Source organism: Saimiri boliviensis, chromosome 16, assembly GCF_048565385.1.
Source record: "Saimiri boliviensis isolate mSaiBol1 chromosome 16, mSaiBol1.pri, whole genome shotgun sequence".
In the NCBI taxonomy this organism is placed as follows: Eukaryota; Metazoa; Chordata; class Mammalia; order Primates; family Cebidae; genus Saimiri; species Saimiri boliviensis.
This window is the reverse complement of record NC_133464.1, coordinates 88,206,762-88,233,451: the sequence shown is the minus strand read 5'-3', so window position 1 is coordinate 88,233,451 and position 26,690 is coordinate 88,206,762. Positions and strand designations below refer to the sequence as shown.

The following is a 26,690-nucleotide window of genomic DNA, read 5'->3' as shown; positions in this document are numbered from 1 at the left end:
TGTGCACCGGTAATCCCAGCTACACAGGAGGCTGAGGCAGGAGAACTGCTTGAACCTAGGAGGTGGAGGTTGCAGTGAGCCAAGATTGCACCACTGCACTCCAGCCTGGGCGAGAGAGTGACAGACTGCCTCAAAATAAAATAAAATAAACTTGAATGATCTCTAAAACAAGCAATAAATACATAAAACATAGGAAATGATTATAAAACAAATAGTAAAAGACTAAAAGAAAAACAGGCATGGTACAGTGGCTCATGCCTATAATCCTAGCACTTGGGAGGCCAAAGCAGGTGGATGGCTTGAGCTCACAAGTTTAAGACCAGCCTGGGCAACATGGAGAAATCCTATCTCTATAAAAAATAGAAGAATTAGCTGGGCGCAGTGGCGCGTGCCTATAATCCCAGCTACTGGAGAGGCTGAGGAGGGAGAATGGCTTCAATCAGAGAGGCGGAAGTTGCAGTGAGCCGAAATTGCGCCACTGCACTCCAGCCTGGATGACAGAGTCAGGTAAGACTCTGTTTAAAAAAAAAAAAAAATTAGCTAGGTGTAGTAGCACGCACAACTGTAGTCCTAGCTACTTGGGAGGCTGAGGTAGGAGGATGGCTTGAGCCCATGTGGTTGAGACTGCAATGAGCTGAGATCATGCCACTGCACTCCAGCCTGAGCGACAGAGCCAGACCCTGTTTCAAAAAATAAGTAAAAATAGACTCAAAAGGATGAGTTTCAATGGACATTATTTCAAAGTCTTTAACACCTTCATTTCTTTTAACACATCCTTCTATATAGAGATTTCAAGTTTTCTATGTTGTCTCAGGTTTAGCTATTAATAAGACATGTATATAGTAATAAATGGATGACAGACATGAATTTGAGAAAACTCATTTAAAAATTTCAAATACATTTGTAAATGGTCAATGATATATAAATTATGATGATATCATCTTTCAGTTTAGCAAGCTTTAAAAAATATGCCTACTGTTTAGGAATGTTTACAGTATTAAAAAAAATGACTTTTTTTTTTTTTTTTGAGACAGAGTCTCACTCTGTCCCCAGGCGCTAGGTTGGAGTGCAGTGGCACAATCTCGGCTCACTGCAACCTCTGCCTCCCGGGTTCAAGCAATTCTCCTGCCTCAGCCTCCTGAGTAGCTGGGACTACAGGCACATGCCACCATGCCCAGCTAATTTTTGTATTTTTAGTAGAGACGGGGTTTCACCATGTTGGCCAGGCTGGTCTCGATCTTTTGACCTCGTGATCCGCCCGCCTCGGCCTCCCAAAGTGCTGGGATTACAGGCTTGAGCCACCACGCCCGGCCAACTTTTTTTTTTTTTTTTTTTTTTTTTGAGACGGAGTTTCGCTCTTGTTACCCAGGCTGGAGTGCAATGGCGCGATCTCGGCTCACTGCAACCTCCGCCTCCTGGGTTCAGGCAATTCTCCTGCCTCAGCCTCCTGAGTAGCTGGGATTATAGGTACGCACCACCATGCCCAGCTAATTTTTTTTGTATTTTTTAGTAGAGACGGGGTTTCACCATGTTGACCAGGATGGTCTCGATCTCTTGACCTTGTGATCCACCCGCCTCGGCCTCCCAAAGTGCTGGGATTACAGGCTTGAGCCACCGCGCCCGGCAACTTTTTTTTTTTTAAAGACAGAATTTCACTCTTGTTGCCCAGGCTGGAGTGCAGTGGTGTGATCTCAGCTCACTGCAATCTCCACCTCCAGGGTTCAAGCGATTCTCTTGCTTCAGCCTCCAGAGTACCTGGAATTAAAGGTGCCTGCCACTATGCCCGGCTAATTTTTTGTATTTTCAGTAGAGACGCGGTTTCATCATGTTGGTCAGGCTGATCTCGAACTCCCGACCTCAGGTGATCTACACACCTCGGCCTCCCAAAGTGCTGAGATTACAGGAATGAGCCATCGTGCCTGGCCAAAACAGAACTCTCATGCTGCAAGAAAAGTAACACAATTTGGTGGTAGGGAGAATTTTGTATTAACCATCACATGCTTTAAAAATATGCTGACATTTTGAATGCAAATCTACTTCTAGAAACTTTTCAAGAAAATAAGGGTGCCAAACTTAAGAGATGTTTATGAGAAACACTGTAACTGCGAACAGTGGAAACTACCCCAAATAACAAACCTTTTTTTTTTTTTTTTTTTTTTTTTTGAGACAGAGTCTCGCTCTGTCACCCAGGCTGGAGTGCAGTGGCCTGCTCTCGGCTCACTGCAACCTCCGCCTCCTGGGTTCAAGTGATTTTCCTGCCTCAGCCTCCGGAGTATCTGGGACTACGGGCTCATGCCACCACGCTCAGCTAATTTCTGTAATTTTAGTAGACATGGGGTTTCACCATATCGGTCAGGCTGGTCTCCAACTCCTGACCTCAGGTGATCTACCCACCTCTGCCACTTTTATTTATTTGTTTGAGATGGAATTTCACTCTTGTTGCCCAGGCTGGAGTGCAATGGCACAATCTCAGCTCACCACAACCTCTGCCTCCCAGGTGCAAGCAATTCTCCCGCCTCAGCTTCCCGAGTAGCTGCGATTATAGGCGCATGCCAACCACGCCCAGCTAATTTTGTATTTTTGGTAGGGTTGGTCAGGTTGGTCTTGAACTCTCAACCTCAGGTGATCTGCCTGCCTTGGCCTCCCAAAGTGCTGGAATTACAGGCGTAAGCCACCACCCCAGCCTACTTTTAAATGACACATCAACATTAACAGAGATAGTTATACTATGGCTGGGCTCTCTACTAAATACAAAAAATTAGCCAGGCACATTGGTGTGTGCCTGTAACTGTGGAGGTTGAGGCAGGGGAATTGCTTGAACCCAGGAGGCAGAGATTGCAGTAAGCTGAGATGGAGCCACTGTACTCCAGCCTGGTGACAGAGCAAGAGTATGTCTCAAAAAAAAGCAAAACAAAACACAACAAAAAACAAAACAGATAATTATATTTAATATGATCTAATAATATAATGATATATTAATGCTTCCCCCAAGGTCAAGAAAAAGTTTTATAGTCTATTACTTGTATTCAGCATTGTATAAGAAAAAGAAACAAAAGGGAGTGTGTGAAGTCAAACTATTTCCATAGCAATACCAAGATTTATTGCTTTTTGCACTATGTGGCATTTGCACTAATGATGGAAATGCAAAGTCACTCGCAATGAACTAAACTGTACTAGCAGTTTTCAGTAGCATGCATTTGTAAAAATAAATTCACTTATGGATGTTATTCCAACACCAACTGGTATATATGAAATACAATTCTGCTGCTAACGTACTCAGATTTAGCATCAGACTCCACAGGTGTAAAGGCATGGTTCTCAACAAGACTGCCGTCACTTCAGATACCACCTGCACTTCTAATCAACTGGCCATAAATCTGGGAGGGTTCCCAAGGTTGGATAATTTGTTATGACTCACAGAACTCAGGAAAAGCTCTATACTTACATTTACAGTTTTATGTTTGTTTGTTTTTTTAAACAAAGGATACAAATCAGGAACAGCCAAATGAACAGGCTCATAAGGCAAGGTCTGGGAGGGTCCCAAATGCAGAAGTTCTGGGCCAGCTTTCAGTGGATGCAGTAGCATCACCATCCTGGCATACTGATGTGTTCACCAAGGGGGTGCACTGAGCTTCAAAGTCTAGAGTGGTTTTACTTGGGTTTCATTACGTAGGCATGACTCATGCCATATGACTGAACTCAGCTCCAGATCCCCACCCCTCCCAGACTTTGGGCTGGCTCAAAGACCCAAGTTTCTAATCCCATAGTTGGTCTTTTTGGTGTCTAAACCCCACTGTGAGTCATCTCATCTCTTAGTATAAATTCAGGTATGATCCAACGGGTTTATGAATATAGCAAAGACACTTGGAAATTTCAAGGAGTTAAGAGTCTCTCTTCCAGGAACCAGGGACAAAAATCATCTTTACTACAGATGTCTTTGGTCAAACAGAAAACATTATTAATAATTTCACGAAATTTTAGCCTTTGAAATCTTAATTTTCTGTATGACAAACTGGGTAGTATGCCTAAAGCATTTCTGTTTCACACCAAAGTACAAAGGTTATCTTACTGAAAAGCAGAAAAGTGCTTGCACAGTTGCTGGACTATAAGCTGAACTAGCCATTTTTCACGGAATATCATTTTTACTTGAAAGAATGACAAACTGTGACTATTAGGAGATGTTTTCTTAAAAATAAATCAAAAGAGTCTATCACTTAAAGAAAACAGAGTATTTGTTGCTGATGAGAAAATTTGAGCTTTCAAGTGAAAATCAGAATTTTTGAAAACTTGATGCACATACTTCCAGGACCTCCTGAGGGATGTCACTGGTGGAAGGAAAAAAAAAAGAGAATTTTTGAAAACTTTGTATAAAGTGTCAACATTTAGGAGGATCTGAATAATCCAGTAAACCAATATTTTCCAAATAACCAAGGTACAATGCTATTAAGTAATAATACAAAGGTTAAAAATCCATTCAAGGCCGGGTGCGGTGGCTCACGCCTGAAATCCCAACACTTTGGGAGGCCGAGGTGGGTGGATCACAAGGCTAGGAGTTCAACACCAGCCTGGCCAAAACCCCATCTCTACTAAAAATATAAAAATTAGCTGGGCGTGGTGGCATACGCTTGTAGTCCCAGCTACTTGGGAGGCTGAGACAAGAGAATCGCTTGAACCTGGGAGGTGGAGGTTGCAGTGAGCCAAGATTGGGCCATTGTACCCTAGCCTGGGCAACAGAGTGAGATTTTGTCTCGAAAAAAAAAAAAATTCCATTTAAAATCAATAGATTTTAAACTAATAGACTAGACTGTACCAAACAGAGTCCCATTTCTACCAAAGAAAAAAAATTAGCAGGTTAATATGGCATGCACTTGTCAAAGGCTGGGCGTGGTGGCTCACGCCTGTAATTCCAGCACTTTAGGAGGCCAAGGCAGGTGGATCACCTGACGTCAGGACTTTGAGACTAGCCTGGCCAACATGGTAAAATCCTGTCTCTACTAAAAATACAAAAATTAGCTGTGCGTGGTGGTAGGCGCCTATAATCCCAGCTACTCAGGAGGCTCAGGTAGGAAAATCACTAGAACCCAGGAGGTGGAGGTTGCAGTGAGCAGAGATCACACCATTGCACTCCAGCCTGGGCAACAAGAGTGAAACTTGGTCTCAAAAAAAAAAAAGAAAGTGAAGAGAAATATTTTATACATAGGATGTGAATAAAATAGATATGAGCACTAAAAAGAACACCCAAAGGTTTATTTACCTGAGGTAGAAAGAAAATAATACCACTTACTGCTTACCAGGACTATGATGAGTTGCAAATTCTTCATTCTGAAACATGTCTCCTGCCACATTCATTCTACCAGGGTTAAAAGGTCCTACTCCAGTCTTGGTCTGTGGAGTTAAAGATGGGGTGTATGTTTGTATATTAACACCAAATGTACTTGACTGAGGTCCTTTAGCGACATCTCCCAAGTTGGTATTCTATAGTGATGTTTTATATGTAATCATCATGTTCATATCTTGCCCAGCATTCACAGAGATTATACCTGTTTCTAAGGTTGTAACATTAGTAATAAGGTATTTCAGAGTCAATTCTGTAGTGATACCACTATTACCCATTTCTGCATTTACCTTATTTCTTGAAAGACTGGAAGTGGAGAGATCCAAGTCTTTGGTTTTGTTTTTAGTTCCAGGAAGTCCCCATTCAATAAAACAGGAAGAAGTTTTCTCCACTCCTCCATGTGTTTCTATGGCCTCTTCATCATCAATAACAACTGTCTCACTTCTATTTCCTTTCTGAGATGCCAAATCTCTTGAAGAAAGAGAAATTACAGAATAATTTCCTTGTGGCTTTTCATTTTTTGATGACATAAATCTAAAGTTTCTTTGATCAGCTATTGCTGGAGCAGAAACTGAAGAAGGCTGTCTAGATTCAATAAATACAACATCATCATCATCATCGTCATCATCTTCCACTGGTGAGTTTCTAGATCTACTGACTGAAGGATGAGCTGGATGACCAAATGAATCTCCTATGTCCATGAGAGTAGTTGCCATGGTCATATCTCCTAATAAAGCAGGAGTCTGTTCAGTCAATTCTAATCCTCCCACTGAACCTTTATCCACGCCAACGAACCTGTGAAGAGACAGAAAAGAAAGAAAAATCCTAGTATGTTACGGTTTTTGCATTTTGCTACAACAAAATAGGACAAGTAATTGTTTTATTTATTTGATACCTGACATCCATTCTCTTTTTCCTCTACTGTTAACTAATGTTTACTTCAGAGTTTAATGGAAATTAATTATACGATCTTGATAATTCTTTAAAAAAATGTAATCAATTTATGGGACTCACTTTAGTCACTCTTTATAGTGAAAAAATGTCTTCCTTTGAATTAGAAAATAGTAACAAAATAATTTTATTCAATACCAATAACTTAGGGTCCCAATATAATCACTTATATTCCATATGCGTTTATTTACTACAGTGTTTATGATATGGCCCTATTTACCAAGGCTTTTTTTTTTTTCAAAATCTCTTCTTCCAAAATAACTATGTGATTATCTTTCTGCATCTTTTTTTATCCTTGTACAGAAAGCAGTAAGTCCATTTATGCCAGATACTATGCTATGGGCTTTTTACAGAAAGTAAAATTCTCAAAACCCCATAATAGCAGGTATAATTTACTCTTCTATAGTTCAAGAAATTGAGACCTAGAGAAGCTAACTAAATTGTTCCAGATAAGCCTTGGGGTAAGACTTAAACTCAGGGCTCTAACACTAGGCCCCAGATACTTTTTTTTTTTGAGACAGGGTCTCACTCTGTTGCTCAGGCTGGAGTATAGTTGTGCGATCCTGACTCACTGCAGCCTTAACCTCCTGGGTTCAAGCAATCCTCCCAAGTAGCTAGGACAACAGCAGGCTCTTGCCTTCATAACCCAGCTAATGTTTCATAATTTTTTTGGAGCAGGGGTCTTACTACATTGCTCAGGCTGGTCTCAAACTCCTGGCCTCAAGCAATCCTCCTGCTTCCCAAAGTACTGGGATTATAGGCCCGAGCCATGCATGGTACCTGGCCTAGCCCCAAATTCTTAACTTGTTAATACTCAACATTTTGTATACTTACTATGCATTAAACTACAATGAAGGAAAGAATCTAGCAGAGAAACAATAGTTGAAAAATCTGGAAGAGAGTAACTGATGGAACACGGACAATCTTAAGCAGATGAGAGATAAGGACATGTACAGAGGTGGTAATGAAATTGATCATGTGTAAGAATCACTTCTATCTCAACTGCAAGAAGGCAAATTAAGTATAATTGGAATGTACGTAAATATACAGAAATAATACATGGGATTATACATACTGTTCTCAAGTTTCAATTTTTTTTTTCTTTTAGTGGAGGTGAGTGAGGTCTCACTGTGTTGCCCAGGGTGGTCTTGAACCCCTGAGTTCAAGTGATCCTCCACCTCAGCCTTTCAAAGTGCCGTGATTACAGGAATGAGCCATGACAGTCCTGGCTTCAATTTTTTTTCTTTTTTTTTTTTTGTGTTCGGGTCTTACTCTGTCAACCAGGTACAGTGGCACCATTTCAGCTCACTGCAACCTCCACCTCTCAGGCTCAAGTGATCCCTTGCCCTTAGCTTTCAATTCGCTATGTGGCAGCTGGCAAATTACGTCACCTCACTGAGTTTTAGTTTTCTGAACTATGAACGGGGATAACATACAGCTTTAAGGTTTTTAATGAGATGAGTAGACATGCAAATTCCTGGCATACTGACTCGTCCATATCAGAGAGTGTAAAAAATATCAAATTATGGCCAGGTCCAGTGGCTCATGCCTATAATCCCAGCACTGTAGAACGCTGAGGCAGGTATATTACTTGAGGCCAGGAGTTTGAGACCAGCCTGGCCAACATGGCAAAACCCTAACATTTGTATTTTTTTTTTTGAGACGGAGTTTCGCTCTTGTTACCCAGGCTGGAGTGCAATGGCCGATCTCGGTTCACCGCAACCTCCACCTCCTGGGTTCAGGCAATTCTCCTGCCTCAGCCTCCTGAGTAGCTGGGATTACAGGCATGCGCCACCATACCCAGCTAATTTTTTGTATTTTTAGGAGAGACGGGGTTCCACCATGTTGACCAGGATGGTCTCGATCTCTTGACCTCGTGACCCACCCGCCTCGGCCTCCCAAAGTGCTGGGATTACAGGCGTGAGCCACTGGGCCCAGCCCATATTTGTATTTTTGTAGGGAAGGCGTGGTGGCATGTGCCTGGAGTCCCAGCCACTCAGGAGGCTGATGCCAAGAGAATTGCTTGAACCCAGGAGGTGAAAGTTGCAGTGAGCCAAGATCATGCCACTGCACTCCAACCTAAGTGATACAATGAGACTGTCTCAAAAACAAAAAATCCTTTCCAATAAAAGGTATTTAGGCAAATACTGTGCTATATCACTACATCCTAGGATTTTAGCAACTGCCTAATTTTAAATATTTATCTAGTATTCTTGTGGTATCTTATTCACACACAAATTATAACACAAGCAAAATGCTTAAATGCAAACTATCTCTAGAGGATGAGTAATGACATTGTAAATTTAACAGGATATTTAATTAGGGGTAAAGATAAAGAGTTAACACTAAAACAAAGACATGAATAAATGTACTTTGACCTATTATATTTAGCTCTCTTCTTGTAGACCACTTTCAGAGACACTTCATAGTTGAGTATACAAGCACTCCTATTTAAAGTTAGATATAAAGGTGTACCATGATTCTGAATGTACTAACTAAAGTAATGAGATCAGAAAAAGAAGTGTTAACTGAACTACCACCTCAAGTAGCAAGAGAATTGTTGCAGGAACTAGGTACAAAATTACTATCTAAATTGGGCATGGTGGCTCACACCTATAATCCTAACATTTTGGGAGGCCAAGGCAGGAGGATCACTTGAGTCCAGGAATTCAAGACCAACTTGGGCAACACAGTGAGAACTCATCTCTACAAAAAAACCAAAGGCCAGGTACGGTGGCTCATGCCTGTAATCTCAGCATTTTGGGAAGTGAGGTGAGGTGAGAGGATGGCTTCAGCCCAGGAATTCAAGAACAGCCTGGGCAAAGTAGAGAGACCCTTCTCCACAAAAAATTTAAAAATTAGCCGAGCATGGTGGCACATGCCTGCAGTTCCTGCTACTTGGGAGGCTGAGGTGGAAGGATGGCTTGAACCCAGGAGGTCAAAGCTGCAGTGAGCCATGACCATACCACTGTACTCCAGCCTGGACAACAGAGCAACACCCTGTCTCAAAAATTAATAAAAAATAAATAGAATAAAATAAAATAAATTAGCTCAAAATGGTGGTGCACACATGTAGTCCCCAGCTACTTGGGAGGCTGAGGCAGGAGAATCACTTGAGTTCAGGAGTTCAAGGCTGCAGTGAGCTATGACTGCATCACAGCACTAAAGTCTGGGCAAAGGGTGAGACCCTATCTCTGAAAACAAAACAAAACAAAACAAAACAAAACTCTACTTAGAAATCAGTAGCCTAGCAGGGATTAAGATAGCAAACTGGGCCAGGCGCAGTAGCTTATGTCTGTAATCCCAGTACTTTTGGAGGCCTATGTGTTAGAGACCAGGAGTTAGAGAGCAGCCTGGGCAACATGGCAAAACCTTATCTCTACAAAAAATATACAAAATTAGCCAGACATAGTGGCACATGATTGTAGTCCCAGCTACTTGGGAAACTGAAGCAGGCTGATTGTTTGAGCCTAGGAGACAGAGGTTGCAGTGAGCCAAAATGAGCCACTGCCCTCCAGCCTAAGTGACAGAGTAAAGAGACGTTATCTCAAAAAAAAAAAAAAAAAAAAAAAAAAGGCCGATTGATCACATACAACTAACTTCATTCCCTTCCAAACTCCCCTAACAGTACTACCACAAGGAAAGGAAGAACAAGAGAAGAAACAAAAGCAACATGATTTTATAAGCTGAAGAAGAGATGGATGAATGGTTAACTAACTACCAACCTGAGATAGCCAGAGTCTACAACAGTGAAGAAAAGCCAAAAAAATTTCTAATTTATGCTGTAGGCTCAGGAATATATAGCACCAGATACCCCTGGAACAGGATGGGCAGATGCTAAAAAAGGAGGTTGACAGATTTCTTCCCTCCCATCATGCTGATGGTGGCAGGCCTTTCCCAATCCTAGCATAGATTCTAAGCATTTTTTCTTTGACAAGATAGAACATAAAGATCTAAGTCTTGGGTTCACCAAGCACTGGGGAATGTTTCAACACCATGAAATGTCCCCCTTCCTACTTGATTCCCAGAGAGCTGGCATCCAGACCTGTATATTCCAGGCAACAAACTTCTCTGGAAGTTTTCTCAGCAAGACTCTTCCCTGCGTAACTAAGAAACAGAAAAAAAGGAAAGTCCTAAAAATATTAACCCATGGGGTTCCCCATCAATTGACCAAAAGATCATCCTATTATTAAGCTTCAAGTTGAAAGCCCCACTCTGACTCTTCCAATTTGCTTCTTAGTTCCCAATTCTTTTTTTTTTTTGAGATGGAGTTTCGCTCTTGTTGCCCAGGGTGGAGAGCAATGGCGTGATCTCGGCTCAAGTGATTCTCTTACCTCAGCCACCCAAGTAGCTGGAATTACAGGCATGCACCGCCATGCCTGGCTAATGTTTTGTATTTTTAGCAGAGACAGGATTTCTCCATGGTGGTCAGGCTGGTCTCTAACTCCCGACCTCAGGTGATTCACCAGCCTTGGCCTTCTAAAGTGTCGGGATTACAGGCATGAGCCACCGTGCCCAGCCAGTTCTCAATTCTTAATCACGAATAAATCAGGCAATAATTATGTAACAGATATAACAACTACTATATACCCATAAAAAATTTTAAATAAAACCTTTTTTTTTTCCAAAGGAATCAAGCTATCCACCCACCTTGCATCTATAATCCCAGTACTTTGGGAGGCTGGGGCGGGTGGATCACTTAGGTCAGGAGTTCAAGACCAGCCTGGCCAACATGGTCAAATCCTATCTCTAGGGTGGATCACTTAGGTCAGGAGTTCAAGACCAGCCTGGCCAACATGGTCAAATCCTATCTCTACCAAAAATACAAAGATTAGCTGAGCGTGTTGGCACACACCTGCAGTCCCAGCTATCAGGAGGCTGAGGCATGAGAATCGCTTGAACCCAGGAGACAGAGGTTGCAGTGAGCCTAGATCACACCACTGCATTCCAGCCTGGGTGACAGGGTAAGATTCTGTCTCAAAAAAAAAAAAAAAGAATTATAGATGGTGTCTCGCTCTGTCACCCAGATTGGAGTACAGTGGTGTGATCTCGGCTCACTACAACCTCTGCCTCCTGGGTTCAAGTGATTCTCCTGCCTCAGCCTCCCAAATAGCTGAGATGACAGGTGCTGCCACCATGCCTGGCTAATTTTTGTATTTTTAGTAGAGATGGGATTTCACCATGCTGGCCAGGCTAGTCTCGAACTCCTGACCTCAGGTGATCCACCCCCCCTCCCCGGACTCCCAAAGTGCTGGGAGTACAGGTGTGAGCCACCATGCCTAGCCAACACTTCTAATATAAAAAGAACTGCTGGAAATTAAAATCTTAGTGGCAGAAATGAAAAATTTAGCAATAAGAGTTAAAAGATAAAGCTGAGAAAATATCAAGAAATAAAGGAAAAAATGAAGAGGATAAGAATTATGTATCTCAGGTTAGGAGGGGCGGGACAATTATATCTCCCATTAACTGCATGCCTGTGTGTATCCCAAACATTATAGAACAGGCTTTTTTGTTTTCTTAAGACAGGGTCTGGCTCTGTTGTCCAGCGTGGTATGCTATGGAACACACACAGTTCACTGCAAGACTCCATCTCCTGGGCTCAAATAATCCTCCTAACTTGGCCTCTGAGTGCTGGGATTATACAAGTAAGTCACAGTGCTGGGATCACTTTACACATTTTTTTGGGACAGTCTCCATCTGTTGCTCAGGGTGGAGTATGTGGTGTGATCACTGCTCACTGCGGCCTCAACCTCCTGGACTCAAGAGATCCTCCTATGTCAGCTTCCTAAGTAGCTGGGACTACAGGTGTGTGGCACCACACTCAGCTAATTTTTATATCTGTTGCGGAGACGGAGTTTTGCCATATTGTCCACACTGGAACTCCTGGGCTCAAGCTACCCACCCACCTCAGCCTCCCAAAGTGGTTGGATGACCCGCATGAACCACTGTGCCCAGCCACTTTGCCACATCCTGACACAGTTTTAAGTTTAACTAATTAAAGAGGTGTGCTGCGAAATGTAAGCAAATAAGAGCAAAGAAGTTAGCAGAAAGCAACAAGGGTAAAAGGAAGGCAGGAATACTACTACGGGAGATAAACAAATCACGAGTTTGTTTTTCTCGTTTGTTTGGGTTTTTTCTTTGAGATGCAGTCTTGCTCTGTCGCCCAGGTTAGAGTGCAGAGGTGCAATCTCTGCACTCATAGCAACCTCCACCTCCTGGATTCAAGTGATTCTCCTGCCTCTGCCTCCCTAGTAGCTGGGATTACAGGTGCTCGCCACCACACCCAGCTAATTTTTGTAGTTTTAGTAGAGATGATGTTTCACCATGTTGGTCAGGCTGGTCTCAAACCCCTGACCTCAGACAAGCCGCCTACCTTGGTCTCCCAAAGTGCTGGGATTACAGGCACGAGCCACTGTGCCCAGTCACAAGTTTGTTTTTGATGACCAATGGAAAACTGTTTGATCAAGGTTGAAAGGACAAAATTGGCAGGAACTGAATCCTAGATAATAAAAGTAGAAGTAGAATGGGTGCGTTGGCTTACACCTGCAATCTCAGCACTTTGGGAGGCGGGTGGATCACCTGAGGTCAGCAGCTCCAGACCAGCCTGGCCAATATGGTGAAACCCTGTTTCTACTAAAAATACAAAAGTTAGTCAGGTGTAGTGGTGCATGTCTGTAATCCCAGCTACTTGGGAGGCTGAGGCAGGAGAATCGCTTGAACTCAGGAAGTAGAGGTTGCAGTGAGCTGAGACCTCGCCACTGCATTCCAGCCTGGGTGACAGAGAGAGACTCCGTCTCAAAAAAACAAAACAAAACAAAACAAAACAACAAATGTAGAAGTAGAGCTTAAGAAAATCATTCTGTTGCTCCTAATGAAATTATTGATTCACACAAGCATTGGTGTTAAAACCATTAAGTTAATAGCTGACAGAGAAAGGGCAATTGTACTGTACCAAAATGAACACATAGATCACTGTCTAGTAGCAAAAAAACCCGAAGACAAAAACCAACAGAGAAAGATCAGGCCAGTCAGATTCAGTGGTCAATCTTAGGAATAGGGTGACAACTAGTTTATGTTATCTCCTCATGTGATGCTCCCTGGAGGACTGACAGGGTACATAAACAACAGTCTTCCTCAAATATACGGCAAACACCAATGTCAAAACAACAGATTACTCTGTAGTTTCTTTTTAATCCAACTGTAAAAAAGTTTTTTCAATCTACCAGAAAAGAAAAAATTGTTAAATGCAAGGCACTTAAAAGAGAGCTAACTGGCCAGACGCAGCGGCTCACGCCTGTAATTCCAGCTCTTTAGGAGGCCTAGGTGGGTGGATCACCTGAGGTCAGGAGTTTCAGACCAGCCTGACCAATATGATGGAACCCCAACTCTACTAAAAATACAAAAATTAGCCGGCATGGTGGCGTGCGTCAATAACCCAGCTAGTCGGGAGGCTGAGACAGGCAAATCGCTTGAACTCGGGAGGCGGAGGTTGCAGTGAGCTGAGATCCTGCCACTGCATTCCAGCCTGGGCATAAGAGTGAAACTCCGCCTCAAAAGAAAAAAAAAGAGAGAGAGTGCGCGCGAGAGCTAACTTTAAATCTTGTTTTGGAACTTGAGAGAGTTCCCGTGGTATAAATGCCAGCACTCCCCATGCCTTCCCAAGGACTACCATGGCCTGGCTCTGGGGACAGGGCCACCCAAGCAATTAGCTTGAAGGTCAGGGCCTTCAAGATAACACAAACGAAAATCCCTCAGGAAGAACACCCTATTATTGCACTAATTATATTAGACAACCTAGCAGGGTAAAAAAAGACTCACAATGGAGGTATTTCCTTCTTAATTTCTGCCAAAGCTTCACGACGTTGGCTTGAAGGTGATTCTTGATCCTAGAATGAGAAATGAAAAACAATTTCGGGACAAGCAACCTGGATGCATAACCAACCCAACACCAGGAGGTGGCAATGGGGTAAGAATCCAAGGAGTTCCTGGGCCCTACTACCCTCCCCAACCGTAATGATGCCGAGAAACCAAGTCGAAAAAAAGCACTATAGGAACCGCAAGGAGGAGACAAAGCTAAAAGTGCTTCGTCCAACTGCAGTGGTGGGGAGAGAGTCGGTTCGGGGATCCGAGCCTGGTCCCGGGAGCGGAGAGGGAAGGGAAAACGTTGCCTTGACACCAGCAAAGGATTTGTATTCCCTGCTGTATTTGCCCACCCAGCGTCATCTCTGTCACACCAAGTCCTATTCAGAGGAACGGGAGGCGGCGTCACCGCTGGGCCCACGGTGGCCTCAAGAAGTTGCCCTGGGGCCCCTGCAGTTACGACAGGCCCCAGATCCGCCATTAATCTCGCCCAGATAAGCAGCAAAGAGTGAAAGCCGCGCAGCGCGAGGGAAAACAAGAGCGCGAGGGGACCCGGCGGGGCGGAGGCAGCGGCCCTCGCCCCGAAAAACTTGGGGACCTCGGCTCTGGCGGGCTGGGTGGCAGCGCGGCCCCGAGCGCGGAGACCCGGCCGGGGCGCCCCTCCCCCGCCCCCCGCAGGAGAGAAAGGAAAATGCCCCGCGACCTCCCCGGGCGGCCGGCACCCCGGCACCCCCGCCCCGCCGCCCCGCCGCCCCGCCGCCCCGCCGGCCCCGCGACCCCCGCCGCCGGCGGCCGCCTCACCCAGCCCTCCCGGCCTCGCCCGCACTCTCCTAGCCCCTCGGGCCGCACACAGAGGCGCCTGTGACATGAGAGCGGCCCCGAGCTGCGCCCGAGGCCCCGACGCGGCAGCGGCGACGGCGGCCGCGCCGCGGGGTATTAATCCCGGGTCGGTGGGAGGCTCCGGAGGCTGCCCTCACCCATCTCCGCCTCCCCAGTCGCCTCCGCCTCCGCCTCCTCCTCCGGAGGCTGCGCCGCTCCCAGCCACCCCCACTCTCGGCGGCCCCGGACTGGAAAGACAGCGGGGATAAGCCTCACCCGGTTCTGGCTGCGGCTCCGCGGAACGAACCTCCCCTCCCCCGGCCCACCCCCCTCCGGCGACACGCACAACTCCGCTCGGTCCAGTCCCGGCTTTAGCGCTGGTGAGGAGGAGGAGGCGGAGGAGGTGGCGGCGCGGCCGAGCCCGGGGAGGCCCCGCCCTCCGCGCGCTCGTTGGCTGGCGGGGGAGGCGGGCCGGGGCGTCTCGGGCACGCCCATTGGCTCCGACGGCCGTCCTTCAGGACCCCCCCTCGGTGGGGTGGTCCGAAGGGCTGTCCGTCAGCCGCAGGCCACACCCCCGGCCCTGCCGTTCCACTCCCGCCTCCGCCGGCCCTCGACTCTCGGCCGCGTCCCCTCCCCGCCGGTCCCCCGCCCCCACCCCTAGGGTCTGCCAGGGTCAGGAGCCCGGGATTCGCTGCCCGCCGCACCAGCTTCGCTTCGGCCCCTTGGGGCCCGGGGCTCTCCGGTACCTAGACAGCCCGGGAGACTCCGGCGGGGCCGCCTGCCCTCGCCCGAGCCAGGGTGCCCAGGCCGCGGCAGCGGCTCCCAACGCCTCTGCCCGAGGAGAGCCGCGGCCTCGATGCCCCGGAGCCCTCCCTGTCCAGTTCCTTGAAGGCCCCCACGAGGGGCGAGGCCGGGGAGGCGCTGCAGTGGGGCCGAGGGCGCTCTCGGGGCCGCGGGCGAAGTGGGACCCTGAGCGCGCCGGGGGCGGTGGAGGCCCCTCCACCCTCGCCGCGCCCCGTGGGGAGCAGGCCCCCACCTCCCGCCATGGCTGCAGCAGGAGGAGACGACGTCCTCCATTTTGTCGGAGCGGCTGTGGGCACTCGGGACCCCTTCGGCCCCACACCCCGTGGGGCCGGGAAACTTGTCCCCGGGAAGCCCCGACTGGGCGCTGCCATTCGGCCGAGGGAGCAGCCCCGGCTGCCGGCGTCTGCGTCCGCGGGGCCGCAGGGGACGGGCGCGACGGTGGGGAGCCCCAGACGCCCTCCCCGCCTCCATCCGCCAAGATGGAGGGAGCCGCGGGCGCCCCTGGAGCTCGGCTCCGGCGGGTCGGAAGGGCCGGGGCCCGCCCTGGGGCGTCCCGGGGCGCCGGCCCTGCCCAGGCCTGCCCGCCGCCCGCCGCCGTCTCCTGGTCCTCCGCAGTGGGTGGAGGCTCCGTGGGGGCTCCCTCCACTGCCCGCTCCATCGCGGGGCGCACCCGCTGCGGCCCCCGGGGGGAGCGCGCTCGGGGACAGACGGCGCCGGGCGCCCGGGGAGGGCGGGTCCCGCAGGCCACCTCCACGAGGGGCTTCTCTTTTGTTCCTCGTCTACACCTACGTCTTCGGCGGACGTCATGGTGCTGAACCATTTCCAAGACCACGGAAAGATGGAAGCGATGCCGCTTTCGTCTCGCCCCGGCGGTCCTCAGTGGGATTACAACTGAGGATGTTGGTTTGGATAGAAGTTGATGAAATACCTGGCCGTACGTCTGGAAATACGGTTAATGGGATTTTTTAAAGACACATCGAGCCCCCTTTTCACTTCTTTGGTATGGTAAAGGCAAAGATTGACTCAATGAAAATCAGACTTTAACCATCTAACGCAGGGTGTGGCCAATCTTTTGGCTTCCGCGGGCCACATTGGAAGAATTGTCTTGGGCCACGCATAAAATACACTGACACTAACGATAGCTAATGAGCTAAAACACACACACACACAATATGCCAATAATAATGTTTTAAGAAAATTTATGAGTTTGTGTTGGGCTGCATTCAAAGCCGTTCTGGGCTGTGGGTTGGATGAGCTTGATCTAAGATGAAAGCATGTTCATGTATTGATGAGAGTGCTGTGTAAGCCTTTGCATGTTTTTTTTTTTTTTTTTTTTTTTTTGAGACGGAGTTTCGCTCTTGTTACCCAGGCTGGAGTGCAATGGCGCGATCTCGGCTCACCGCAACCTCCGCCTCCCGGGTTCAGGCAATTCTCCTGCCTCAGCCTCCTGAGTAGCTGGGATTACAGGCACGCGCCACCATGCCCAGCTAATTTTTTTTTTTTTGTATTTTTAGTAGAGACGGGGTTTCACCATGTTGACCAGGATGGTCTCGATCTCTCGACCTCGTGATCCACCCGCCTCGGCCTCCCAAAGTGCTGGGATTACAAGCTTGAGCCACCGCGCCCGGCCTAAGCCTTTGCATGTTACTTACTGCTGTATTTCATGGACATGCCAAATGCCACATTTTTTTTTTTTTTTTTTTTTTTTTTTTTTTTTTTTTTTGAGACGGAGTTTCGCTCTTGTTACCCAGGCTGGAGTGTAATGGCGCGATCTCGGCTCACCGCAACCTCCGCCTCCGGGGTTCAGGCAATTCTCCTGCCTCAGCCTCCTGAGTAGCTGGGACTACAGGCGCGCGCCACCATGCCCAGCTAATTTTTTGTATTTTTCGTAGTGACAGGGTTTTGCCATGTTGACCAGGATGGTCTCCATCTCTTGACTATGTGATCCGCCCGCCTCTGCCTCCTAACGTGCTGGGATTACAGGCTTGAGCCACCGCGCCCGGCCCAAATACCACATTTTTAAGGCCCTTATTAGTTTTGGAAATAAATGAATTGCACGTATTGTTATCATGTTAATGACTGCTGTAAATTGCAAGTATCTTTTTTCTTTTAAAGGTGGTTGGGTTAAAAGCCAGTAGTAGTACACTGAGTTCGTGAAGAAGGGCTCCATAGAGAAAATTTAGAGCTCTCACAAAAACTTTAAATGGTAAGCTCATTAGCCACGTGCCATCTGTTTTATGAATCTGTATCTTTTTCACAATTTTTTGTCATTGATACTGTTCAAAGGTTAAATTGGGTAATGCTTCTTTTTCCTGATAATGGCAAGAAGAACAGGTTCAAGTGCCAATGAAAACGCTCACCTCAGTATGCTGCCATGATTTCGAAGGGTGTTGAACATTTAGGGAAATAAAGTCTTCATTGTTCAACAAGATAGTGTTGCTCATTGTAAATCTTGATAATTCAGGACTCCTGGCTAATGTAAAGTCACAACATTATGAACAAGACTATGCAAAGGGGCCAGATGACCTGACATTGAATCATAACTTTATCACTAGTAGCTGTGTGATCATATTAATAGATGAGTTACTGGCCGGGCGCAGTAACTCAAGCTTGTAATCCCAGCATTTTGGGATGTCGAGGCGGGCAGATCACCTGAGGTCAGGAGTTTGAGACCAACCTGACCAACATGAAGAAACCCCTTCTCTACTGAAAATAGAAAAATTAGCCGGGTGTGGTGGCATGTGCCTGTAATCTCAGCTACCCAGGAGGCTGAGGCAGGAGAATCGCTAGATCCCAGAGGCAGAGGCTGCAGTAAGCCGAGATCGTACCACTGCACTCTAGCCTGGGGGACAAAGCAAGACTCCATCTCAAAGAAAAAAAAAAAAAAAAAAGACAAGTTACTCAGCTTCAGTTTTATTATTTTAAAAATGTAACTGAAATACCTAAGTTTTTGTTTTTTTTTTGAGAATTAAACGAATTGGCTGGGCACAGTGACTCACGCCTGTAATCCCAGCTAGTTGGGAGGCTGAAGCAGGAGAATCACTTGAACCCAGGAGGTGGAGGTTGCAGTGAGCAAAGACCACACCAAGAGGTGGAGGGTGCAGTGAGCCAAGACCGCACCTCTGCACTCCAGCCTGGGCAACAGAGCAAGAGTCCGTCTAAAAAAAAAAAAAAAAAAAACCCCACACATACGACACTTAGAATTGTACCTGGCACATTAATAAAAGCTTGTACATTTTACCTGTCATTGTTAATTCCCGATTAGCACAGTGCAGTAGTACATTAAGAAAAAAATTATTCCAACTTGGGTAACATAATGGGAAAAAATTTTAAAAATTAAGCCGGGCGCGGTGGCTCAAGCCTGTAATCCCAGCACTTTGGGAGGCTGAGGCGGGTGGATCACGAGGTCAAGAGATCAAGACCATCCTGGTCAACATGGTGAAACACCGTCTCTAGTAAAAATACAAAACATTAGCTGGGTATGGTGGCATGTGCCTGTAATCCCAGCTACTCAGGAGGCTGAGGCAGGAAAATTGCCTGAACCCAGGAGGCGGAGGTTGTGGTGAGCCGAGATTGTGCCATTGCACTCCAGCCTGGGTAACGAGCGAAACTCCATCTCAAAAAAAAAAAAAATTTTTTTTAATTAGCCAGAAGTGGTGCATGCCTGTATTCCCAACTACTCAGGAGGCTGAGGTGGGAGGATCACTTGAGCCCAGGAGGTCAAGGCTGCAGTGAACCATGATTGTGCCACTGCACACCAGCATCTGGGTGCAAAGTGAGACCCTGTCTCAAAAACAAAGAAATTGTTTATAATACTTTAATGAAACAAAAGTATCTTTAATGTAACATCAGCACTTTCTTACTATTGTAATAAAAAAAGAAAAAATGCTGGGTACACCGGCTCACACCTGTAATCCCAGTACTTTGGGAGGCGGAGGCAGGGAGATCATGAGGGCAGGAGATCAAGACCATCCTGGCCAACATGGTGAAACCTGGCTCTACTGAAAATACAAAAATTAGCCAGGTGTGGCGGTGCACGCCTTTAGTCCCAGCTATTCAGGAGGCTGAGGCAGGAGAATCGCTTTAACCTGGGGGATTGAGGTTGCAGTGAGCCGAGATCTCACTCCAGCCTGGACAACAAACAGCAAAACTCCATCTTAAAAAAAAAAAAAAATGCTGGGCGCTGTGGCTCACGCCTGTAATCCCAGCACTTTGGGAGGCCGAGGCGGGTGGATCACGAGGTCAAGAGATCGAGACCATCCTGGTCAACATGGTGAAACCCCGTCTCTACTAAAAATACAAAAAAAAAAATTAGCTGGGCATGGTGGCACGTGCCTGTAATCCCAGCTACTCAGGAGGCTGAGGCAGGAGAATTGCCTGAACCCAGGAGGCGGAGGTTGCGGTGAGCCGAGATCGCGCCATTGCACTCCAGCCTGGGTAACAAGAGCGAAACTCTGTCTCAAAAAAAAAAAAGAAAGAAAGAAAGAAAATAAAATATTTAATTATTGGAGCTAATATGTAATAAACCTTGGAGGAAATGTAATTGAAACCAAAGTTTGTTTATTCTTTGAAAGTGTGTTAGTACGATATTCTTAAATCGTCATCCAAGTAATTCATAGGGATATTAGAAGCATAGATCAAAAACAATTGGGGTGAGGAAGAGAGATAAAAGAGACTGAGGGAATTAATGCTTATCTTGGACAAACCAGTGAAAAGGTATTTTAAGCAATAAAATAATTATGAAAATTTGGCTGGGCGCGGTGGCTCAAGCCTGTAATCCCAGCACTTTGGGAGGCCAAGGCGGGTGGATCACAAGGTCAAGAGATCGAGACCATCTTGGTCAACATGGTGAAACCCCGTCTCTACTAAAAATACAAAAAAAAAAAAAAAAAGTAGCTGGGCATGGTGACGCATGCCTGTAATCCCAGCTACTCAGGAGGCTGAGGCAGGAGAATTGCCTGAACCCAGGAGGCGGAGGTTGCGGTGAGCCGAGATCGCGCCATTGCACTCCAGCCTGGGTAACAAGAGCGAAACTCAAAAAAAAAAAAAAGAAAAAAAAAATATTATGAAAATTTATCAGAAGAGAAGGAACAGAATCTAAGATTTAAAAAGCGTTAAGATAACTGGTTGCTAGCCGGGCGCGGTGGCTCAAGCCTGTAATCCCAGCACTTTGGGAGGCCGAGGCAGGTGGATCACGAGGTCAAGAGATCGAGACCATCCTGGTCAATGTGGTGAAACCCTGTCTCTACTAAAAATACAAAAAATTAGCTGGGCATGGTGGCGCGTGCCTGTAATCCCAGCTACTCAGGAGGCTGAGGCAGGAGAATCGCCTGAACCCAGGAGGCGGAGGTTGCAGTGAGCCGAGATCGCGCCATTGCACTCCAGCCTGGGTAACAAGAGCGAAACTCCGTCTCAAAAAAAAAAAAAAACCAAAAAAAAGATAACTGGTTGCTATATTTTTAAAAAGATATCTAGAATAAGTAGGATGCTTTTTTTTTTTTTTTTCTTTGTGATAGAGTGTTGCTCTGTTGCCCAGGCTGGAGTGCAGTGGTACAATCTTGGCTCACTGCAAACTCCACCTCCGGGTTTGAACAATTATCCTGCATCAGCCTCTGGAGTAGCTCGGATTACAGGTACTTGCCACCACGTCTAACTAATTTTTGTATTTTTAGTAAAGATAGGGTTTCGCCATTTTGGCCAGGCTGGTCTCAAACTCCTGACCTCAAGTGATCCACCCATCTGAGCCTTCCAGAGTGCTGGCATTAGAGGCGTGAACCACTGCACCCGGCCTGAAATTAGTTTTATGTAAGACTGTTGCGATAACTTGCTGCAGCTTTAGGAGTAATTTTGCCCACCGCCGTCGTTCACCATTTGGAGCTTGCCGGCTCCCCAGAACTTTACTAGTGCCAGAGAGCTTTCTCAACAAGCAGGACATAACACTTCTCTTTTTCATAACCCCCCAACCTTCCCTTTGTTCCTCAGACATAAAGAAAACCACCTGATCTGTGTGTATGCTCCCAGTTGCGATGCTTTCTCCCGAAATAAAACATTAGAGATTCATCTCTACCATATTATTTTTATATCAACAGTTGTTTTACAAATATCCTTCAGAGGGATCAATTATTTTACTGTGATGAGCACAGTCAGAGATTAAAGTTTGTTTAATAGCTTTTGCTTTTAATCTATTCTAGGTATTCTATTGATAGCCATAACGTTTCAACTTTGCTCATTTTAACTTTGCTTCTGAGCCCTTTTGATATGATATGATCTGAGTCATCTTTCATATTTCCTTGCTTTCTGTTATAACGAGATGTTCCGTCATTGCCTACATTTCCTGCCCCACACCTGAATCTGTCTTTTTTGCAGACCATTGTTTTCTTTTATTAGGACATAGTAGTTAAGGAGCATAATCTAGAAGCTAAGAGTATTTATTGCTGCTACATGGTCATTGTTTATAGGTTTTTCAGGGAACAGGGCTAGTAATGAATATGTTATTTTAGCAATATAACATGAGTTCATACTGAACCACAGGGATTTTTCTGAAACTCACTGATCTTACATTTGCATTTCTTTTGTCTCATGCCAAATATAGTCCAGTTCTCAAAAATAGAAGCTTTTTTTTTTTTTTTTTTTTTTTTTTGAGACAGAATCTTACTCTGTCTCCCAGGCTAGAGTGCAGTGGCATGATCTCCGCTCACTGCAACCTCCACCTCCTGGGTTCCAGCAATTCTTGGGCCTCAGCCTCTGGAATAGCTGGTATTATAGGCACCCACCACCATGCCTCGCTAATTTTTTGTATTTTTAGAAGAGATGGGTTTTCACCATGTTGCCCAGGCTGGAGTCTCAAGCTCCTGACCTCAAATGATCCACCCTCCTCAGCCTCCCAAAGTGTTGGGATTACAGGCGTGAGCCACCTCGCCTGGCCCATAAATCTTATTTGCTTTATCCTACACGTAAATGCAACTATCGCAGAATAAAAATACACACAAATACCACACAACATACAATTAATAAAAATAATTTAAACTTAGTTTACAGTTACTTTTTTCCTTAACAAAATTCCAACTTACTATGCACAGTAAATTAAAGTGTGTAAAGTCAGATGGTGTTTCTTGCTAGATGGTTATGCTGCCAACTGGATACACAAGTTTTACTTGTTTCATTTTACTTTCTATTTTTAGGGATTGCTTTTTTTAACTTATGTTCTGTAAGTATATAAAATATTAACATGGAGTATAGAAAAAAGAAATCAGTGTTAAGATATTCTGAAGTTCTTATATTTTGTAAGAGAAGGGCATATATGTAATTTAAGTAGGTATTTTAAAATAAAATATATGTTAGCTATGTAAGTATAGCTACTAAAAGAATAAGAAATTAGTATTGGCCGGGTGTGGTGGCTCATGCCTGTAGTTTCAGTACTTTGGGAGGCTGAGGCAGGTGGATCACTTGAGCCCAGGAATTCTAGACCAGCCTGGGCAACATGGCAAAAACTGTCTCTAAAAAAAAATAACAAAAATTAGCTTGGTGCAGTGGTACATGTCTGGAGTTCAGGAGTGAGGGGATGAGGATTGCTTGAGCCCAGAAGGTTGAGGCTGCAATGAGCTGTGATTGTGCCACTGCACTCCAGCCTGGGCAACAAAGGGAGATGCTGTCTCCAAAAAAGAAAAGAAAAGAAAAGAATAATTAGTAGTGATGGGAAAAACAAAACTTGAACAATCACACAGGAGGCAGGATAATAGTCTATTACTGCCTAACAAATTACCTAAAAACTTAGTGACTTAAAATAACAAATATTTATTATGTCTGTTATTGTAGGTCAAGAACTTGGAGGAAGCTCAGCTGGGTGGTCCTGACTCAGTGTCTCTCATGAGATTGCAGTCCACATGTAGGCCAGGGCTGCAGTCACGTGAAAGCCTGACGAGCTGGTGGATCTGCTTCTAAGCCCACTCATGTGGCTGTTAGCATGAGGCTTCAGTTCTTCTCTAGTTGTCTCCAAAGTGGTACACTGTCTTTTTTGTTTATTTATTTTTGAGACAGGGTCTTTCTTTGTCTCCCATGCTGGAGTGCAGTGGTGCAGTCACAGCTCACTGCAACTTCCGCCTCCTAGGTTCCAGTATTCTTCCTGCCTCAGCCTCCCAAGTAGCCAGGACTACAGGTATGTACCACCATGCCCAGCTAACTTTTGAATTTTTTGTAGTTGCCCAGGCTGGTCTCAAACTCCTGAGCTCAAGCAATCCACCTGCCTTTAAGTGCTGGGATTACAGGCGTGCACCACTGTGCCTGACCATACACTGTCATTTCTTTTCTTTTCTTTTTCTTTTTGAGACAGGGTCTCTTTCTATCTCCCAGGCTGGTGTACAGTGGCGTGATCTTGGCTCACTGCAACCTCTCCTCCTGGGTTTAAGTGATTCTTCTGCCTCAGCCTCCTTATTAGCTGGGATTACATGCATGAGTGACCATGCCCGGCTAATTTTTGTATTTTTAGTAGAGACAGGATTTCACAATGTTGGCCAGGCTGGTCTCGAACTCCTGACCTCAGGTGATCCATCCTCCTCGGGCTCCCAAAGTGCTGGGATTACAGGCATAAGCTGCCATGCCCAGTCTTACACTGTCATTTCTATTTAAGTCATCAGAAGCAAGTCACCAAGTGCTTCTTACAAGCAAACAGAGGGGCATTTGGCAGTACTAATTAAATGGAGAAGTACCAGAGAATATGTGGACATACGTTAAAACTGTCACAGGCAGGAAGGAGAAAAACAAAAACAAATAGAAAGCACAAAGTGCTAAAAATGGATATGAATAGACATTATGGTTGCTTTTTGAAAGAGAAATCCTTGAAGATTAGATTTTTTAAATGGTAGCAATATAAAGTTTATGATCTGCTACAAATTATAATACAGAAAGTAAAGAGATAAAAAATGTATACTAGAGAAATATTAAGCAAAAGAAAGTGAAGCAACAATAATATATAAAATAGACATTTTTGCAAAATGCATTACTAAGCAAAAGAAAGATTACTTATTGATAAAAAGAAAAACTAACCAGAAAAGTCGGAGTATTTTTATTTTATTTTTATTTTTATTGATAGAGCATGGGGTCATGATCTATTGCCCAGACTGGAGTGCAGTGGCAAACTCCTGAGCTCAGGCAATCTTCCTACTTCAGCCTCCTGAGTAGCTGAGACTATAAGCACATGCTACCATGCCCCACTCAGTTTGGAAACTGTATGCTCCTTACATACAGAATCATTCATAAATATATGATGAAATTGAAAACCCATAGTTATGCCACACTTTCATAAAGTCAAGCAGAAAAAAGTCCGTTTAGCACATTTATGGCTTTAATTTATACTAAATGTAAAAAATTGATCTGCACCCAATAATGAGGAAATGACTAATTTTTTAATCATATGTGAAACATTTGCACAAACTGAGTACTAACTGAATCATAAGGGATTTCTCAACAAATATAAAAGAATGGATCATGTACACATGGCATTCCCCGACTACAATGCACAAAAGAACGTTAATAATAAAAATTAGAGAGTAAGAGATCGAGATCATCTTGGCTAACATGGTGAAACCTCGTCTCTACTAAAAAATACAAAAATTAAAAACTCTGCTCCCTAGGCCAGCACAGTGGCTCAGGCCTGTAATCCCAGCACTTTGGGAGACTGAGGCTGGTAGATTACAAGATCAGGAGATGTAGACCATCCTGGCTAACACAGTAAAAACCCCATCTCTACTAAAAATACAAAAAATTAGCCGGGTGTGGTGGCACACACCTGTAATCCCAGCTACCTGGGAGGCTGAGGCAGGAGAATTGCTTGAACCGGGGAAGCAGAAGTTGCAGTGAGCCAAGATTGTGCCACTGTACTCCAGCCTGGGTGACAGAGGGAGACTCCTCAAAAAAAAAAAAAAAAAAAAAAATTAGCTGGGTGTCCTGGCACATGCCTGTAGTCCCAGCTACTCCGAAGGCTGAGACAGGAGAATAGCTTCAACCGGGGAGGCAGAGGTTGCAGTGAGCCGAGATTGTGCCACTGCTCTCCAGCCTGGAGATAGAGGGAGACTCCATCTCAAAAAAAAAAAAAAAGTAGTATATTATTATTATTTGTATTTTTTGAGATCGTCTCACTCTGTCACTCATCTGGAGTGAGTGACACACAGCTCTTTGCATCCTTGACCTCCTGGGCTCAGGTGATCCTCCCACCTCAGTCTCTGGGGTAGCTGGCATTATAGATGTGAGCCACCATGCTTGTCTAATTTTTTGGACTTTTTTTTTTTAATAACAATGATGTTTTGCCATGTTCCTCAGGCTGACTGTGAACTCTTGAACTCAAATGATCCACAGCGCCCATCCTCTGAAATATTTATTAATTTTAAAAGTGAACTCTAACTGGATGCCGTGGCTCACACCTGTAATCCCAGCACTTTGGGAGGCCAAGGTGGGCAGACCACAAGGTCAAGAGATCGAGTGGTGAAACCCCGTCTCTAGTAAAAATACAAAAATTAGCTGGTCATGGTGATGCGTGCCTGGAATTCCAGCTACTCGGGAAGCAGAGGCAAGAGAATCACTTAAACCCAGGAGGTGGGGGTTGCAGTGAGCTAAGATCTCACCATTGCACTTTTGGCAACAGAGTGAGATTCCATCTCCAAAAAAAAAAAAAAAAAAAAATGCGGATTCCATGGCTGGGCACCTTGGCTCACACCTGTAATCCGAGCACTTTGGGAGGCTGAGGTGTGCAGATCACTTGAGGCCAGGAGTTTGGGACCAGCCTGGCCAACATGGTGAAACTCCATCTCTACTGAATATACAAAAATTAGCCAGGTATGGTGACAGGCACCTGTAATGCTACATACTTGGCAGGCTGAGACAAGAGAATCCTGGAGGTGGGGGTTGCAGTGAGCGGAGGTTGGGCCAC

General features: G+C 45.4%; 1 protein-coding gene across 11 annotated transcripts in view; it reads right to left on the bottom strand.

Annotated features, from left to right (window-relative positions):
- Positions 1 to 16,591, bottom strand: part of LOC101027545 (U6 snRNA-associated Sm-like protein LSm5) — a 38,349-nt gene extending 21,758 nt beyond the window's left edge. For 6 of the 11 annotated variants that reach the window (XM_074387945.1, XM_074387951.1, XM_074387950.1 and 3 more), the window contains exons 1-4: positions 16,002 to 16,524; positions 14,105 to 14,172; positions 5,626 to 6,130; positions 5,292 to 5,385 (exon numbers count right to left, since the gene is read on the bottom strand). In XM_074387945.1, coding sequence (XP_074244046.1) covers positions 5,292 to 5,385; positions 5,626 to 6,130; positions 14,105 to 14,172; positions 16,002 to 16,427 — 1,093 coding nt within the window. In that variant the 5' untranslated portion in view covers positions 16,428 to 16,524. Of the gene's footprint in view, positions 1 to 978; positions 1,943 to 5,291; positions 5,386 to 5,625; positions 6,131 to 14,104; positions 14,173 to 14,499; positions 14,856 to 15,241; positions 15,476 to 16,001; positions 16,525 to 16,558 lie in introns of those variants that run through there. The other 5 variants (XM_074387953.1, XM_039473414.2, XM_074387946.1 and 2 more) reach the window with 5 other exon arrangements.
- Positions 16,592 to 26,690: the final 10,099 nt, after the last annotated feature.